The following is a 17,483-nucleotide window of genomic DNA, read 5'->3' on the forward strand; positions in this document are numbered from 1 at the left end:
TTAATGGTACGTAATGCTAAATAAATTGTAAAACATCAAAAGTACAACTATGTGGGACTTTGGTACAACTAAATATCTGGTATAACTATGTTGATGGAAATAACGGCGCACGTGGGGAAAACCGGCGCACGTGGGAATACAACTAAAAATTTCCCAAAATTTTGATTTCCCTCCCCTAATATTTCCCAATAATTTTAAAAAACCTTAAAATTCATAAAAAAACCCAGTAATTCAAAAATCTCCAAATACATTCTCTCGAGATCTTTTCAGTATCCAACATTATCCATCAATTCTTTCACATTCTCAGGTTCAGATTCTCTCATTCATCACTTGGGTAAGATTTTTTTCTTCCAATCTCAATCTCTTTTAAATATTGTCTAAATTTTCACGATCTCGGTATCTTATTATTCCATTTCTTATATGAATTTCATTAAGTTTGCTAACATGGAGGAGGATGAACCATACTACAGAGATATGAAAAGGAACAAAAAACTAATCGACGGATACTATGCCTACGCTGATGGTGATGGTGATGGTGACTACGACATTCCTAAATTTTGTCGTTGTGGTGCAAGCATCATCGAAGAGATTTCTCCAAACGAAGTGGAAGAAGGAAGGAGATATTTCAAATGCATTGTGTTTAAGGCGATTTTATTGTAATGGCATTGATTCATTTATTGTCGTCATAAATAAATTCTAGTGTATTTATCTTTATGTGCAGGACAATGGCTTCTATGTTCGTAAAAATGGGGATGATGCTGTCAAAAAGATGTGAGTAAATTAAGGAAGGAGGTTGATGAGCAGTCCGTCAAGCTCCGAACCCTCGGAATCCTTGAATCTCAGATGGAGCAAATGCGTATGCAGATTACAAACCTAAAAGAGTTTGTGATGAGTATTGCGGATGCCAATGCAGAAGTGATTGCAAAACTGAAGGAATTAGTATTGCGTAGGCCTTGATTCCCAGAACTTATCTTGTTTGTACTACTTATCTATGTGTTGTAAGACTTCCTTATCTTCCTTTATCTATGTGTTGTAAGATTTTCCTTAAGAATTCTCTGTTTTATCATGTTTTACCAACCAATTTTTATCAAGTTCTACCCGGTAAAACACCATAGTTTTCTGAAGTTTTACCAAGTTACTCAAAACACGAAAATAATTAAAGATATTAATACCAAGTTATACCAAGTATTTCAAATAAAATCAACACAACATAGTTTTACCAAGTTACACCAAGTTACTCGAAGACGAAAATAATTTCAGATATTAATACTAAGTTATACCAAGTATTTCAACTAAAAACAACACAACATAGTTTTCTTAAGATATTAATACCAAGTTGCTGAAAGACGAAAACGAGACAACATCCAATGATTACAAAAACCATACAAAACACGAAGATATAGTCTTCACTCTTGCATTCTCGTTGACCTTGTCATACGCTTCGGTGGTGGGTCTGAAGGACCAGCCGTATCTTTTGGGCAGGGTCTGAATGGTCTCCAGGGTCTAAAGGACCAGCCGTATCTTCACGCGTCTGCAATCAATAATCTAGTGTTAACAAGTATTACCAACTAACTATTGTACTCTAGTACTACAAAAAAAATCAAATCTTACCTTTGATTTCTCTTCCATTTTTGCAACTCTTTCTCTCAATGTTGCGACTTTTTCTTCCCACCCATCAAGCCTATCCACAATTACTTTCATCTTCTCTCTCATCTCTTTTTTAAAGGTGTTTACAAGATCCACCAAATCAGCTACACTACGGTTGACGGGTCCTTCAATCAAGGTTATTTCCTCGTTCACGTTCTCAGGCTCCCCTCCGACTCCTCCTACTACACCTCCTACTACACCTCCTACTCCTCGAGACTGAACATCTTCATTGAACATGTATTCAAACCTGACATGATATCCTTTATGCATACGTTTCATCCAACTGTTAAAAACAATATCATGTGCATCATCGACGTCATCTTCTTAAGTAATTCCAGCCAAAAGAGACTTCTCATTATCATATTCAAGTGCTAGGATACTATTTATGTCATGTAAACATATAAAGATTAAAAACCTATTAACCGAAACTCATTCAAATCCAAAGGATAAATAAGATAGTAAGAATAACTATAAAACCTAACATTAGTTGTACCAAGTTCATCAGTAATTTACTCAAGAGGAAACCCTCTCAGTTCGCTTTTCTTGAATTTTCTCCTGCACATCCTAGGACATTTAACGTCTGCACATGGTTTATCTTCTGTGAATTTATTCCTCAAATGTTGAATCGCCTCAAATGGTAAAAGCTAGACAAAAAACATATAGTTAAACTTAGCTTCAATTATAAAAACAATTAACAACATCCAATATCTCATTTACATTTTACTTACCTCCATAGGAATAGAGAAACCTGGAATCGGCCATAATACACCTTCTGTGACGGTCCAGTCAAAATGATCCATCGTGTGAGCTATTGATCCGAGCATGTAATCAAACGAATATCTCCCCCAAGGAAACGTCTTACAATAATTAAGATCATTAACCGCGTTTTGCAAAAAATCATCAATTTCGGGTGCATATTTTCCTGTCTTCATCAGTGCTCTAATAATGCTGGATAAGAAGTATAGGACAGCCATCTTCAACCTATCTTGAGACCGTTCCATAGGTACCATGTCCTTGAGCTTTTCTCTCACTTCTTCACGAGTAACCTACAACGACTCAAAAAATTATTCATGAAGTTCTTACTTCCAGCTTTGTTATAGTCAATTGGATAGTTACGACAATTGAATCCTGATATCATGGCGTGTTCCTTGATACCATAATGGATGGGAGCGCCATTTACAACGAACCAAACTTCCCTTTTCTTTTCAATGCATGTCGCTCGGAGAAGGAGCATCCACATGCCCATAACCTTGTGATTTTCGTCCCTTGGCAAGTGCCAAATGTGTTTGAACTGTGTATGGTTCTTAAACCAATTCCTCTCAAACGTAGTGAGCGGATGCTTCAATTTATCAAAGGTTGTCAAAACTTCCTTTATATAACACCTCGTAGATAACTTAATCTTCTTGTTATACTCCACCGCTGGGAAGTACACTTATATAAATTTAGTGCAATCGGTTCATCATCGGAATCCTGCAACAAACAGTTGTATAAAATTTTACCAAGTTATACCACACTAGTTTAACCAAGTAAAACCAAGTTTTCTAATACATATAGATTTTTTTTTTTGATAAACCCTATCGGTTGATCCGGTCAGCCTCGGTAGAAACGCACCGAAGTCCTTCAGAGTGGACTTCTCCTCGAAGAGCCACCACACTGTCTATCCCGAGTTTGGAATGCTTTCCGACTAATGCTAGGGGTAATCAGGCCGCTTGCATTTTTGATTACCAGGTAAACCAATTGGGCCAAGGACCAATTGAAAAACTTTCCACACAACTATGATTTTTGTTTCCAGGGTGGATCGAACTTGGGTTAGTTTCTTCCAACCTATCCCCAATAATACATATAGTTATACCTAGATATACTAGTTTTTCAAACCCAAACAGTTATACTATGTTATTCTAGTATTACAAACCCAGAAAATATGTATTACAAACCTAGAAAATATGTTTTCCCTACTTCTACATGGTCAATCAATCGATACTACATACCATTGTCGGTCTCTCCCAAGGATGCGTCTGAATCTACTTCTTCTTCACCATCGAGATCTAGTTCACTCTCTTCTTCTCCTTCTTCACTTCCGACATCCTCTTCGTCTCCCTTCTCATCATCTCCCGCAGTCTGTGACTCGACTCCCTCATCCTCTTTATCACTCCTTTCGACTTCGTCCTCACCAACTGCAAGGAGATCCACCGGCTGAGAACTCTCCGCCGGCTCCGAATCTTGTTCTTCCTCGGCAAGTTTTCTCTTCTTATTATTCCTCGTCTTCACCATCTTACTGCTAACAATCGATGAGTCTCCACAATCGATCGAACAACACAAAAATCAAAGAGAGCAAAGGATCTCTCGATTAGTATTACTTAGTTTTTCACGAAGAGAGAGAGAGATAACCTTTATTTGGAATCAAAAGAAATAGTGGGGTAGATAGATCCGAGAGAGATCCGATTTGGTTTGTGGGTGGGGGAAAAAAACCTAGGTATTTTTGGTAATTTTTGAGTTTTAGCTAGGGTAAGGTTGTAATTGTGTTTGTTTTCGATTTCAAAATAAATCAAAATAAAAAAGGTTTTATATGGGGGAGTTTTTAGATTTTTATTTGAAATTTAGGAACTCCTCAGACGATTCCTCCTTCTAGAAGAGCCTAGTCCAACACTTAGTAGGACTGCTGCCACGATCAATTTGATTGCTTATGCCTACAAAATGTCAATGGAGATGAAGAATTAAACACATTTGACTATTAAAATACAAACAGCACCATGTATGAATATGATCGAGCTATTATGAATTCATCATTATCCTTAAACCACTAAAGCTATCAGAACAATACAAGCAGCCATCTTGAGAAGCGTTTTCTCATATTTTGAAAATGAGGAAACACGAAAAGACAAATCCATCACTGCCATGGAGGAGATTTACATAAGCTTTGGGAAGCAAGCAAGCGAAAATGTTATTCAGGTAATCACATAACATGTCTCTAACATAAAAGTGATATACGCACTACCTTAAATACAAAGCTCTACATTGGGTCACAAAATCATGACCACAAGAACAGAGAAAAAGAAGGTTATTTGTGAGACAAATGTCGTTTAAGAATAAACCCAAATCAAATCTGAGAAACAAATTAAATAATTTTACAAACCTAGTGACTTAGATAGAGCTGTGTCAGGTTGAAGCATCACTTATAGGATTGTGTGGTTTATCATTACAAGGAAAAAAATTCTTAGCCATCTTGGCTCGTTACTCCATATATTGAATAGAAGAGGAAGTAGTAATAGAAAAAGAAACATAGGAAGATCGAGAAGAAGAAAAAGAATTGGAAGTGGTTGAATAAAACGAAGAACTGAGATCAACAAAGGATTGCAGTCTGCCGTCGGTGGAGTACACAGCATCCGCTCTGATCGGGTCCACCATCGGTGGAGTACATAGCAGCCGCTCCTATCGAGTCCGCTGCAGGTGGATTACACATCAGCCGCTCTGATCGAGTCCTTCACCGTCATAATCAGGCCGACGTAGTTGGCGGTATTTACTTTTCCATCTTGTTTTTCATACTCATTGTTTTTAGATTTAGATTGTAGAAAGGACAAATAATTATGTATTAAAAATAAAATGGTAAATTTATGTTCTTTGTGAGGTTAAACTTGTCAACTTACAACGTTTTTTAATCTACTCAAAAACCTCTAAAACGTCAAATAAAAAAAAAACGGACAGAGTATTTCTTAACAGTAAAGTAACCCCCTCTTAAACATTTGTTTAAATATAATATAAATTTATAAAAATTTAAGTTAATTGTAAAGAGAAACAGTGACTATGATCTTATATAAAAATTATATGTTCACTATATATATTATGACAAGAAAAGAAAAAAAAAACAAATCCTACATTTACAAACTTCTAATAGCTTAGAAGAGTCAAAATTATCTTTGAAGAAGAATTAATCTCAAGCTACCAAATAGATATTACACCTGATTGAAGAAGTCCGAGACTGGTCACTAGGCGTGTGACCGGTGTGAAGCTGTGCTTGGGGGAGGTCACAGCTCACGTGACCGGAATAAAGTATTCACCATAAATTATTCATGGCCTCCTCAAGCCTTTGTCCTCCACTTAATATAAAATAAAGATACAAATTTAGCCCTAAAATTGTAACTGATCCTGAACCTACAAATACAAGTGTAAACCTAGGTTTTTGATGTGTTTTCTTGCGCCCCAAAAAGAGAGACCTATACACCTAAAGGAGAACTCGAAAGAGTTGACCAGAAAAGCAGCCACAACAAAGTCCTCTTTCACTCACCCTCGAAGCTCTTGAAGATCACCTACGACAAAATATATGTAATAATATTTTGAATAAAAATATATCACATAAAAATAAATGATGACGTATTTGTTGGGACTAGAACTCCCTCCGGGTTTCTAGTTCTCGTCAAAGGCCAGGAATGTTGACATTGGGTCCCCTTCTAGGATGCATGTCACTAGCGGTCCGGGGAAGGGTCAATGAGTTCGGCGTCGAGGTGGCTCAGTTTAGGACTTTTCAGCTCAAAAAGTGAATGAGGAGCTTTAGGCTGGAGTGAGCAAGGGAGAGAATTCTGGGACTATGCGGAGAGATTCTCAAACAAGGAGAGGATTCGATCAACCCAAATATGCATCGATCGAAATGGACAAATTTATGGAGAGCACACTTAAATATGGAGTTCTCTCTGAACGTTTGACTGAAAAGATAAGTGCATTTTGGTGACATAAGTGGTCAAATCAATTCTTTTAAACCTCTCTATAAACTAGGATGTCACAAGTCATGAGAGAACTTCATACTTAAACGTGTTTATGCTGGAGTAGTTTGAGAATGGGTGACCTTCCGGAAAGAGATTGTTAGAACTGTGCGAGTGAGTACAAAACACAGAAAAATAGAACAATTCTTAGGTTCACTCCTAAGGTGAACCCCTTTGTTCACTTCTCCTTATTTTAGCCAATGAGAATTTGACATGTCATAATACATTTAAGAACTTATTCATTCACCTCCTTATAAAATAAAGAAACAAAATCTGTATATATTATTATAAAATTAAAAACTTAAACCGCTTATTTATAAACTCAAACCGATATATAATTTCATTATAATTTATAAAATCTAAACCCTAACCATCTCATTTGTAAACCCAAACCAACATACAATTTCATTTTAATTTTCAAATCTAAACTCTAACCATCTCATTTGTAAATCCAAACTGACATATAATTTTGTTTTAATTGTAAAATCTAAACCCTAACCACTTTATTTGTAAACCCAAACCGACATATAATTTCGTATTAATTGTAAAATCTAAACCCTAACCACTTTATTTGTAAACCCAAACCGACATATAATTTTGTTTGAATTGTAAAATCTAAATTCTAATCACCTTATTTGTAAACCCAAACTGATACATCATTTCATTCTAATTGTAAAATCTAAACTAAGCCAATATTTAACTTTCCTTCAAAATAAATATACAAAATTTGTTTCCTTAATCTGTTTTGCTTTGTAATTTAATCTATATTATTATTTTTGAAGTATATTTTGGTTTATGCCCTTTAAGTTTTGCTTATTTAATATGTTTTATTTACAACATTAACCACTAACAATTTTCCTAAAATAACATTTCGTAGAAACTCAATTAATGGAACTATTTAAATCTACCTAATTGGATATGTTTATTGCCATAAATAGCTGGACAACATCTATACATTTTGATTTTACCACAAACAACTCTACACATTAATTTTTTAATCCCATAAAAATCTTCAAACCTATTTTAATAGATCTTTAGAGAAAAAATCTGTTAGTTTCCCTAAATTATCTCGGCTTAATTAATAGTTTCCATTTAATATTTTATACATTTAATATTTTCTACATATATTGAAGGTGATAATATAGTTTCCCTAAATTATCTCGGCTAAATTAATTGTTATTCTCTTTTAAACACCATATATATATATAGATGCACTACATAGGAACATGATGTGTTTACTTTTATAACAATGAATTTTAATTGATAAATTAAAAATGAAAATAATTAATTTTTATATACATTAAACACATAAAATAACTATTACTTCTCACATATCTCTATATTATTCTACATAAAAAAACACAATCAAGCGGTGTATCGCGGGTCAAAACTTAGATAACATAGTAACATTTATATTAAAAACAAAAAAAATTAACCATTTTATTTAAAATCATATATAAACATTAAAATCATCCCATAAAGACAATAAATACTTATAGGTATATAATATAAAAATTAATAAAACAACAGCAAAATAACAAACAAATATAATATATGTATTTTAAATATTTAAAATTTTTAAAATATAGTCCCGCAGTGTACCGCGGATGAAATCCTAGTTTTGATTTATTTTTTTAACCAAAATAATGTATAGAAGATTTTGATTGGTTTATTCTAGAAGTGAATCTAATTATTTTTCAAAAAAAATATGATAGGGTAATTTGTATCTAAACAAGTCTTTAAAGATATGTGTAGGCCCACCAATAAAAGTGGTCGTCGAATTTAGACATTTAGAATTTTTATTATCTTCAGTTTTTTCTTATATCATGTATCAATTTTGGGCCTAGCCTGCTACTATCAAATAGTAATCAAGCAATTTATGTATGATCCAATTAAAAAGTCTCTTAAATTCTTCTTCAAAGTTGAATATGAGCCGACGTCGTTTACTCCAACAGAGAAAGACGGCAAACACAAACCGGATTACGCAGACCGTACGCGCTACTCCGTCCGACGGGGGAAGGAAGAAGAAGAAGAAGACGGAGTCAAATAACCAAAACCCAAACTTCTCTCACCGATCACTCTCTCCGAGATCTGCATCTTCGGACAATTTCGCTTCCGACGACGTTTCTCTCCTCTGACTTCGCTCCGGCCTTCATAATCCGGTGCTGAATTTTGGATCCGGGGAACTGAATCTGAGAGATTCTCCTCCCTCCTGGACTTGTTAATATGGCCGGGATCTTGAATAAATTGCGGAATCTAGATGCATATCCTAAGATCAATGAGGATTTTTACAGCCGGACATTGTCCGGCGGCGTAATCACTCTCCTCTCCTCCTTCGTTATGTTCCTTCTCTTCTTCTCCGAGCTCCGTACGTCTGAGACCTTTTAAGATTTCGCTTTCCGATTTTTGTATATATGATTTGCGTGATGTATGTATTGAATTTTGATTTTGGTTGTTTAGGTTTATATCTTCATACCGTCACCGAGACGAAGCTTATAGTGGATACTTCAAGGGGAGAGACGTTACGAATTAACGTAATGTGATTTTTGACTTGTTGATTGTTCTGTGTTTTTTTTGTTCTTCTAGTGTCTAGGAGATCTCTCTCATAAGTTTCATTGATGATGCAGTTTGATATTACTTTTCCTGCTCTAGCATGTTCGATTCTTAGTGTTGATGCCATGGATATTAGTGGAGAGCTTCATCTTGACGTGGTATGTTTTGAAATTGTTATTTGTATTAGTTTTTATGCTTTGAAACATGTTGTAAGGTTGTCAATTGTGTGAATTGGCAGAAACATGACATTATAAAGAGAAGGTTAGATTCTAATGGCAACACTATTGAGGCAAGACAGGACGGAATAGGCGCTACTAAGGTTTGTTCTTTGTCTTTCTGGACTGTATAATGTGTGATTTCGTAAATGGAAGACTGAAACTGTTTTGGTATACTTTTCATTATATTCTCTGGGATTTTTATAGTCATCACACTAGGATAGAGTTGCAGGAAAATGGCAATTTGACTATATAAAGGCAAGAACTAAAAGTGGTTTGTTTTTGGGCCCTTGTAAAGTCTCTCATACTTTTTTTGTGCTTGTGTAGATTGAAAAACCTCTGCAGAAACATGGCGGCAGGCTGGAACATAACGAGACGTACTGTGGTTCTTGCTATGGTGCTGAAGCGGTAATTGTGTTATCTTTCTCTGTCTTTCTGCTTAGTGCATTTGCATCATGGTTGTCCATATTAGGATTACCCTTGATTGTTTAGTGCTAGAATGGATTAAACAGAAAAGAGATGTCATTGTGTATCTTGTTTTCTGTACAATATATACTTTATCATGTCAGCAGGATAGGTGATGGTGCTTTTTCAGTCTGGCTTTCTTCAATCTGTTTGCTTTATTTGACCTATGTTGTTTATCCTAACAGGAAGAGCATGACTGCTGCAATACATGTGAAGATGTTCGTGAAGCATATAGAAAGAAAGGTTGGGGAGTTACAAATCCAGATTTGATTGACCAGGTTAGTTTCTGAGAAATATGTTCCTCACCTTTCGAATTCTTGGCATCTGTGTTTCATTGTGATAGTAGCAAGTGCATAGTTTCATTTTTTCTTTCATTGTTTTGTGATTTCGTCTTTTTCCTCTTTTCTGTTAGAGTCTTAACGCCTTGTGGGCGGTTTGTTTATTTGATATGCACTTGTAAGGCTCTAAACTGATATATGCATCCAACTGTTTTTTTCTCCCGACTGTAAGCTGAAACATGTTTCACGTGTCTGTTTGTGTTTCAGTGTAAACGAGAAGGTTTTCTACAAAGAGTAAAGGATGAAGAAGGGGAAGGGTGTAATATCTATGGGTTCTTGGAGGTAAATAAGGTGGCTGGGAACTTCCACTTTGCTCCTGGGAAAAGCTTTCATCAGTCGGGCGTGCACGTTCATGATCTTCTTGCTTTTCAAAAAGACAGTTTCAACGTAAGAAAGGACTTATCCTATCAGTGTCATTTCATTCGTAATGCTTATAATCCTATGTAATTCAATATGTTACGTCTCCCTGCAGATAAGTCACAAGATCAATAGACTGACTTATGGGGACTACTTTCCTGGCGTCGTTAACCCTCTTGACAAGTAATAACCATTCTGGGCCATTCCATTCACACTCTACTTAATTTGTCATGCTCTCTAACGTACATAAAATTGCAGAGTCCAGTGGAGTCAAGACACACCTAATGCTATGTACCAATACTTTATCAAGGTTTGTTCCCAAGATAAGCATGATATGCTAGTTACATTTATCATTAAAATTTCGTGTTTACTCCATTCTGTTTCGTCTGCTTTTATTAGGTTGTACCAACAGTATACACAGATATCAGAGGACACACAATTCAATCAAATCAGGTGAAGCGAGGCTTTTAATTGTTTGACCTTATGCTCTATTTATTTTGATTATCGTATGATCTGAACTTGAAGTAAAATGTGCAGTTCTCGGTGACTGAACATGTAAAGAGCTCAGAAGCAGGTCAACTGCAATCTTTGCCAGGTGTTTTCTTCTTCTATGATCTATCACCAATCAAGGTGACTGTGTTGTGTTCCAACTCCAATTCTATAAAGCGAAAAAGTATATATATTCATAATCCTCCTAATAGAAATGTGGTGTCTCGGCAGGTAACATTTACAGAGGAACATATATCGTTCTTGCACTTCTTGACGAATGTTTGTGCCATAGTCGGAGGTATGATTACCTATCTCTCTCTATAACATACACCATAGGTCCATTAGTCCATAACACAAGTTTTTGGTTAAATCAAAATCTGAAACGAAACATGTAAAAATGCCCAGGTGTTTTCACGGTATCTGGGATAATAGACGCGTTTATATACCATGGTCAAAAAGCTATCAAGAAGAAGATGGAAATCGGTAAATTTAGCTGATCTTTTTACATTTAGTTGAGAGCTTTTGTTTTTGGGGTTTGGTCTCTCTCTCTCTCTCTCTTTTCGTTTTGCGGATAATACGATTCCATACATACCCCCTCAAACGCGTCAAATGTAATATGATATCATTTATTTAATTCTTTTTGTCAGACTGATGACTATGCCCATAAATATAGATTGGTATACGTTACGCTCTTTAAATGAAAACTGAAGGGATAAGTCTCTAGGCCTGGGTTGTATCAATCCAGCTGTTTGACAGCCCCATGCGTGCGTTACAATTATCGTCTTTTGACTTTTTGTCTTTTGAAGTATTATGGGTTTCAATCTAAAGTTAAGTCCTCGAGTCAGTCTTTGAATTTTAGTGTATGGATTCAATGAATGGAGAAAAAAAAGAAAGCAAAATAGTAATGATGCGAATGTTTTCATTTTCAATTGGTAGACGGTTAGTGTATAATATACATTGTTTCTTCCTTTGGTCTTGGCCTGGGGTTTCTCAATTTGGATACTCTCTTACCATCTGAGTCTTTCCTCTCCATTGAAAGTATATTTGCTCGTTAAAAAATAAAAACTAACTTTTTCTCAATTCAACCATTTTTGGAAAAATAATATTACTAGTCTATATACAAGTGGATAAATCATGAAGTTTTCTTTTAAAAGTCTATTCTAAAGGAAAAAGCATGGGAATGTAATGGATGTAGGCTTGACTTTATATTTTGGTACATCATTTTGATACCACCTAAAGTTTCACTAAGAAGGGTCCTTTTCTTCCACTCTTGTATTCCTCTTTTGACTTCTTCGAAATTTGACTAAAATTAACAGTAATAAGCTAGAAATGTACGATTTAAATTTCAAATTTTCACTCTATATGGTTCTCCATTAGTCTAGTTTACTTTTTAATCATTTTTAAGCTGAGCACAATGGTCCTAATGCAGAACGGAACTTAAGGATCATGATATGTTACCAACTTGCAATATGTATTCATAATAACCTTTCTCACTTTTCTAAGTACTGCCTATACGGTATGTGTATATCTTAATGTGAAGCGATGTTAAATGAGACAATAGTACCCAAAAAAACTGGGACCTAACCAAATTCATTTCAAATGAGGTGTCCACAATCTACATGGTACGGCATGAACAAAAAAAAAGCTTGAGCAGTCTTATAATTTACACACTTGCATTACATTCATACAAAATGCCAAATTACAAATTTTAAGCACAGCTACGAACCCCTATTTTTAAACAGAAAATACAACACATGTAGTTATAAAGAATAAAAATGAACAGAATCCTAATATTTTACGATAAAATTGAAGCCCAATCGATCTCGTAAGAGGGACACTTTCCAAGCATGAAATTTTCATTCCACGGCATCTCTGCCTCTTCGCACATCTCCGGCACCAAAACATCTGACGTCGGTGAACCTGAACCGTCACTTTCACCCGACCCGAAATGTTGCTGTGGTGCAGCCGGCTGCTCAGCCGAAGAAGCTGTGGCTTTAGCTCTTTTCCTTGATGACCTCTCCGTTTTGCCCGGTTGATTTTTGGGCTCAGCTAATATGGCNGAACCTGAACCGTCACTTTCACCCGACCCGGAATGTTGCTGTGGTGCAGCCGGCTGCTCAGCCGAAGAAGCTGTGGCTTTAGCTCTTTTCCTTGATGACCTCTCCGTTTTGCCCGGTTGATTTTTGGGCTCAGCTAATATGGCTTCAAGCTTAGCGTCTACGGCGGCTTGAATAGGACCGTATTCGCCCGAGTCAGACGGAGACGAGCCGGTTTGGTATCGAAGAGCTGGAAAGTTAAGCCGAGCCGAGTCGCCACGGAGCTTGAACGCGGCGCGATCATAAGCCAACGCGGCTTCTTCAGCCGTGTCGAATGTTCCGAGCCAGAGTCGGGTTCGGTTCCTGGGTAAACGGATCTCTGCGACCCATTTTCCCCAGTGCCTTTGCCTCACTCCACGATAGAGCTTGGCAGGCTTTGAAACCAAACCCGAACCTGAAACCGGACCCGGTTGGGTCATAAAACCCGGTTGGTTCGGGTCGATGAAGTTGAGCATGCAAGTGTTGTCTTCGTGAGGGTAAGTGATATTGTTTTGGTAATGGAACTGAGATTGGTAGTTTTGTTCTAGAGAATCGGGTTGTTGGAGATCTGACCCGAATGAAGATGGATAGGTCATGGAACCGGCATAAAGATCCGGGTAAGGGGTCGTGAAAGATGCATGAGGGTTATAGTACGAGGAAGAAGAATATGGGTCGTTTGGTGCAGACACAAACGCAGCGTTTGAAGATCCAAACGCAGAATCTGAGGCAGACGTGGAAGCACTTTTGTAAAAAGGTTGAAGTGCTTCCATGAGCTCGCCGCCATGGCCGCCGCTGCCGCCGAAGAAATCCGCCATCGGAGTTTCCTGAAATATAGAAAAAAAAATACTACAAAGAAAAAAGGATTATATAAAAGAATTAGATGAAAAACCTGTCTTTTTAGAAAAAAAAAATTCAAAGACTGGTTTTTTTTTTTTTTTACAGAAAATAAATTTGATCAACGAGGTTTGAAATAAGCAACCTCCATAGATCAAAACTAAAATAAAGATATGAACAAAAAATAAATATTAAGAGGATCAAAACTTGAAGGGAACTAAAAAATGCCCATGAAGTTTGATCAACTCTATAAAAGAATGAAAAAATTAACAGAATATACTAAGAGAAATTCATAATCTTATTTTTTTTTGGAAAACAAAGATGGATCTCGTTTTCTAGAAAACACCTAACTGTTTCAAATACAATTTTGTTACAAAAATTTGTCGTTTAGATGAGTTTTGACAAAATATAATAAACTCATAAAGCAACACTTCAAAAGAATTGTTTTGTGTGTTTTTTTTTCAAGAAAGACGAAAACAGGACAAGGAAGAGTTTTGATTGTTTGGTTTGGTTTGAAGATGAAACGAAGCAAAGAAAACAAGAAGAGGAGAAATAAACCCTATCTTTCACTCAAAATTTAACCTCTCAATCAATTTTTTTTCTTCTCTCACTCACACTCACCCTCTCTCTCTCACACACACCTCTCTCTCTCTTTCTTTGGGAAGATGCTCTCAAGCTCACCTTGGTGATACCCACCCAACTCTCAGCGTTTATATAGAGACTCCTCCAATGAAGAAAATATTAAAATATTTCATATATTAATCCTAAAATAATGTATCTGAATCACGCTATATAAGAAACATATAATCAATATATATGTTTGGGTAAAAGTAATCGATTCGTTTAGAGACTACGGAAATAAGAAATAGATGTTGAATAGTCGTTTTTATTGATTAAAGTTTCGAGTTCAAATACAAAAGTTTAAGGCATAACGAATCAATTTAGGAATCCTAGCAATGCTTCGGAATTGAGTCGTGTGGCTGTGTTTTGGGTCTCTTGTTTTGCTCTCGATTTCGTCTCGTATTGTGTCAATATCGCTTTCTTTTTATAGAGAAGTCTCTTTACCCTAATCTTCATGGGATTTGGGCTTGAGTCACCGCCTCTACATGAGATAAGGTCGTTTTGAATATTCTCCTCAAGAGATAGACTCGAATATTCTCTTAACAATATTGGTAGCCATATCTTGTTGTGGCCCGTATGGACTCATTACTTACCGTTACGGTCTGTTACCGTTACGGTCCATATTAACTCAATGTTCACCGTCTCAGTTGGTATTAACTCAATATTATAGAGAATGTATTAACCCTCTATTATTTGTAAAATATATCATAATTATAATAGAATTCATCTATTATAATTTACATGACTAAAATTATGCCCAACAATATATATTATGAAAAATACAACTTTAAAATGGTAACTGACACAATTGTCGATTGACGCATTAGATTTCTAAATTTTTGTTAATTTTGTATATTAATCCTTAATTTTCTGTGAATTGAACAGAAATACTCTCGTCTAGAAGTTAAAGATTTAATGCATCCATCGATATGTTGGCATATTTTTCAACTTTTTAAAAAAAGTTATGGTTTTAAAAATCAAATTTTCCTAATCATAATTGAAGGAGTATTAAAATAATTTGAAATAAACAAAACTGAATACTCATAAAATTCTTAAATAGTGATATGTTAAAAAGGACAGTTATGATGATCCTACAATTAAGTTGTAACTAGATATATTGAAGAATCCGTGATATTAACGTGATTAAGTTTTGTAATTTTTTTAAGATAATTACTCCCTTGGTTTCAAAATATAAGATGTTTTAGAGAATTTTTTTATTTCATAATATATGATGTTTTGAAGTTTTTATGCAACTTTTAGATTAGTTTAATATTTTATATTATGTATTATTATTTTTGATTGATTGAACTTGTTAAAAATAAAGATTTTTTAATTTAGATATTTTAGCGAAAACATCCTAAGAAGTATTATAGTGTGCTAAAAGGTTTTAACATTCTCACGGAACTTGGACTCTTGATATTGAAGATTCCATGCAGAACAGAAGTCGAAGCCAATAAAACGAGGTCACATCTCTTTAGTGCCGCCACTTGGCCTCATAATTCTCTTCTATTTGGCATCCATTCTCATTTCTCTGCCACTTTTGCGGTATTACGTTTTTGATCCTTCTTGCAACAATCTTTTGGAGGAACAAGTTTCTATAAAGTAAAGTATGTGGTAAGATTAATACTTTTTCACAGATACTGCCTTGTGGTAAGATTAGTACTTTTTCTATACGATTAAGTTATTTAGTGATTAATATATAGTTATATCCAATATTTAAGAAAGTGCAAAGTGTTAACTAGACGGTAATCCAATACCTAACGCCTAGAATGTCTAATCGAAATCTTAGACGATTTATACGTTTACACTATAAACTAATATATATGATATTATATTCATAATTATATAAATATGTATACGAATAATAAAAATATTCAATCAAAAATAAAACAATAGATAAAAACATTATTTCAATTTATTTTAAATAACATATTAAACATTCATAATTATATTTGTAGAAATAAACCTTATAAATTTTAAATTTGTGCTTCTAAAATTTCAAAAATACACTAAAATGATAATATTACAATTTTAAACGGTTAAAACGGTCGTTTAGGCGGTGTTATAGCATCTAGCGCCTAGACGGGGGAATACGGACGACTAGAATGCTTTTTTGAATACTGATTATATCAATAGAACTTTAAAACTGTTTTTGTCCAAAGTATTTTCAGATTAGCTAATAATAATAACACACAAAACTTTTCACGTACTTAATTTGTGAAGGTTTTTGTAGAATACTGTATACACTCTCTCCTTTGGTCATTTACTTAAATCTGTAAAACAATTTAGTAGACTCCAACCGTCAACAAATACCGTTGGAACAACAACGGTGATAATTAAGTGATCATTTAGGTTAATAATGGAATAAAAATAATATGTAAAAATACTGTAATGATTTAAGTGATAATTAAGTGGAGGAGTCACGTGGGAATGAAAGCATCACGTGATCTCAGGCGCAATTTGCTGCAAGTGGGAAAACTGTACTTTTTACGTTGGCGTCGTCACGAAATGAAGAAGACTCACGCGTCTTCTCCAGCGCGTGTATATATTTTCAGTTTTCCCAATCTCTCTCATTTTTTATTTTTTTTGTCATCTGAATTTTATTGTGAAACCAAAAAATTAATAACTAAAATGTCTCCAGAAATAAAGCCTAAAAGACGAAAGCAAAGCCTTGCCCAGTAACATAGTCGAAAAGAGGGAAATAAAGCTCTTAATTAAGTACATAAACTGACTAAAAAAAAAAAAAAGTGAGATAGACAAAAATCTCAAAAGAAACAAACGTTATGGAGAAAATACAAACTTATTTTTTTTGAAAAGAGGGAAAATACAAACTTAAAACACTATAAATAAACAAAGGCACGAGAGAAACTCCCACAAAAAAATTTCTATAGAACCTGTAAATGCCAGACACACCAATAAGTTCAATCATGTTAAAATGTATGTTGAGTAGATAACGTGAAACCGGAAGGTATTGAAATTCTTTCTCTTAATAAAAAGCATCTAATGCATGCATACCATACCACAAGCTTAACTAACAATGTCCATCATTATCCTTAGTTTGATATCGAAATTATTCTATAAAAATTAAACCTGTTTCGAGTAACCATAACCTTAACTCAAATTAAACTGTACAAA

General features: G+C 34.9%; 2 protein-coding genes across 5 annotated transcripts; one reads left to right on the forward strand and one right to left on the reverse strand.

Annotated features, from left to right (window-relative positions):
* LOC104777490 (endoplasmic reticulum-Golgi intermediate compartment protein 3) lies at positions 8,319-11,510 on the forward strand. 3 transcript variants are annotated; one of them, XM_010501757.2, is made up of 13 exons: positions 8,319-8,769; positions 8,862-8,935; positions 9,029-9,112; positions 9,193-9,273; positions 9,497-9,577; positions 9,820-9,912; positions 10,180-10,359; positions 10,445-10,512; positions 10,588-10,639; positions 10,729-10,782; positions 10,867-10,924; positions 11,050-11,116; positions 11,224-11,510. In XM_010501757.2, exons 1-13 carry the CDS (start codon positions 8,628-8,630, stop codon positions 11,303-11,305), a joined length of 1,116 nt encoding a protein of 371 aa, XP_010500059.1. In that variant the 5' UTR covers positions 8,319-8,627; the 3' UTR covers positions 11,306-11,510. The 3 variants fall into 3 exon arrangements, with proteins under 3 accessions (XP_010500059.1, XP_010500060.1, XP_010500058.1); XM_010501756.2 differs by having other exon boundaries at positions 8,320-8,769; positions 10,867-10,959; XM_010501758.2 differs by lacking the exon at positions 11,050-11,116 and having other exon boundaries at positions 10,867-10,959.
* LOC104777491 (ethylene-responsive transcription factor ERF055) lies at positions 12,449-14,414 on the reverse strand. 2 transcript variants are annotated; one of them, XM_010501760.1, is made up of 2 exons: positions 13,000-14,414; positions 12,449-12,855 (listed from the first exon to the last, which is right to left on the reverse strand). In XM_010501760.1, the coding sequence occupies exons 1-2, from the start codon at positions 13,706-13,708 to the stop codon at positions 12,614-12,616; spliced, it is 951 nt and encodes a 316-aa protein (XP_010500062.1). In that variant the 5' UTR covers positions 13,709-14,414; the 3' UTR covers positions 12,449-12,613. The 2 variants fall into 2 exon arrangements, with proteins under 2 accessions (XP_010500062.1, XP_010500063.1); XM_010501761.1 differs by having other exon boundaries at positions 12,449-12,738; positions 12,883-14,414.

Source organism: Camelina sativa, chromosome 3 (genome assembly GCF_000633955.1).
Source record: "Camelina sativa cultivar DH55 chromosome 3, Cs, whole genome shotgun sequence".
Lineage (NCBI taxonomy): Eukaryota > Viridiplantae > Streptophyta > Magnoliopsida > Brassicales > Brassicaceae > Camelina > Camelina sativa.

Coding starts and splice junctions, on each gene's coding strand:
- LOC104777490 (XM_010501756.2), top strand. CDS start 8,628: ATGGCCGGGATCTTGAATAAATTGCGGAATCTAGATGCATATCCTAAG. Junction 9,913..10,179: donor ATCCAGATTTGATTGACCAG/GTTAGTTTCTGA, acceptor TTTGTGTTTCAG/TGTAAACGAGAAGGTTTTCT. Junction 11,117..11,223: donor TGTTTGTGCCATAGTCGGAG/GTATGATTACCT, acceptor AAAAATGCCCAG/GTGTTTTCACGGTATCTGGG.
- LOC104777491 (XM_010501760.1), bottom strand. CDS start 13,708: ATGGCGGATTTCTTCGGCGGCAGCGGCGGCCATGGCGGCGAGCTCATG. Junction 12,856..12,999: donor CATATTAGCTGAGCCCAAAA/ATCAACCGGGCA, acceptor CTGAGCCCAAAA/ATCAACCGGGCAAAACGGAG.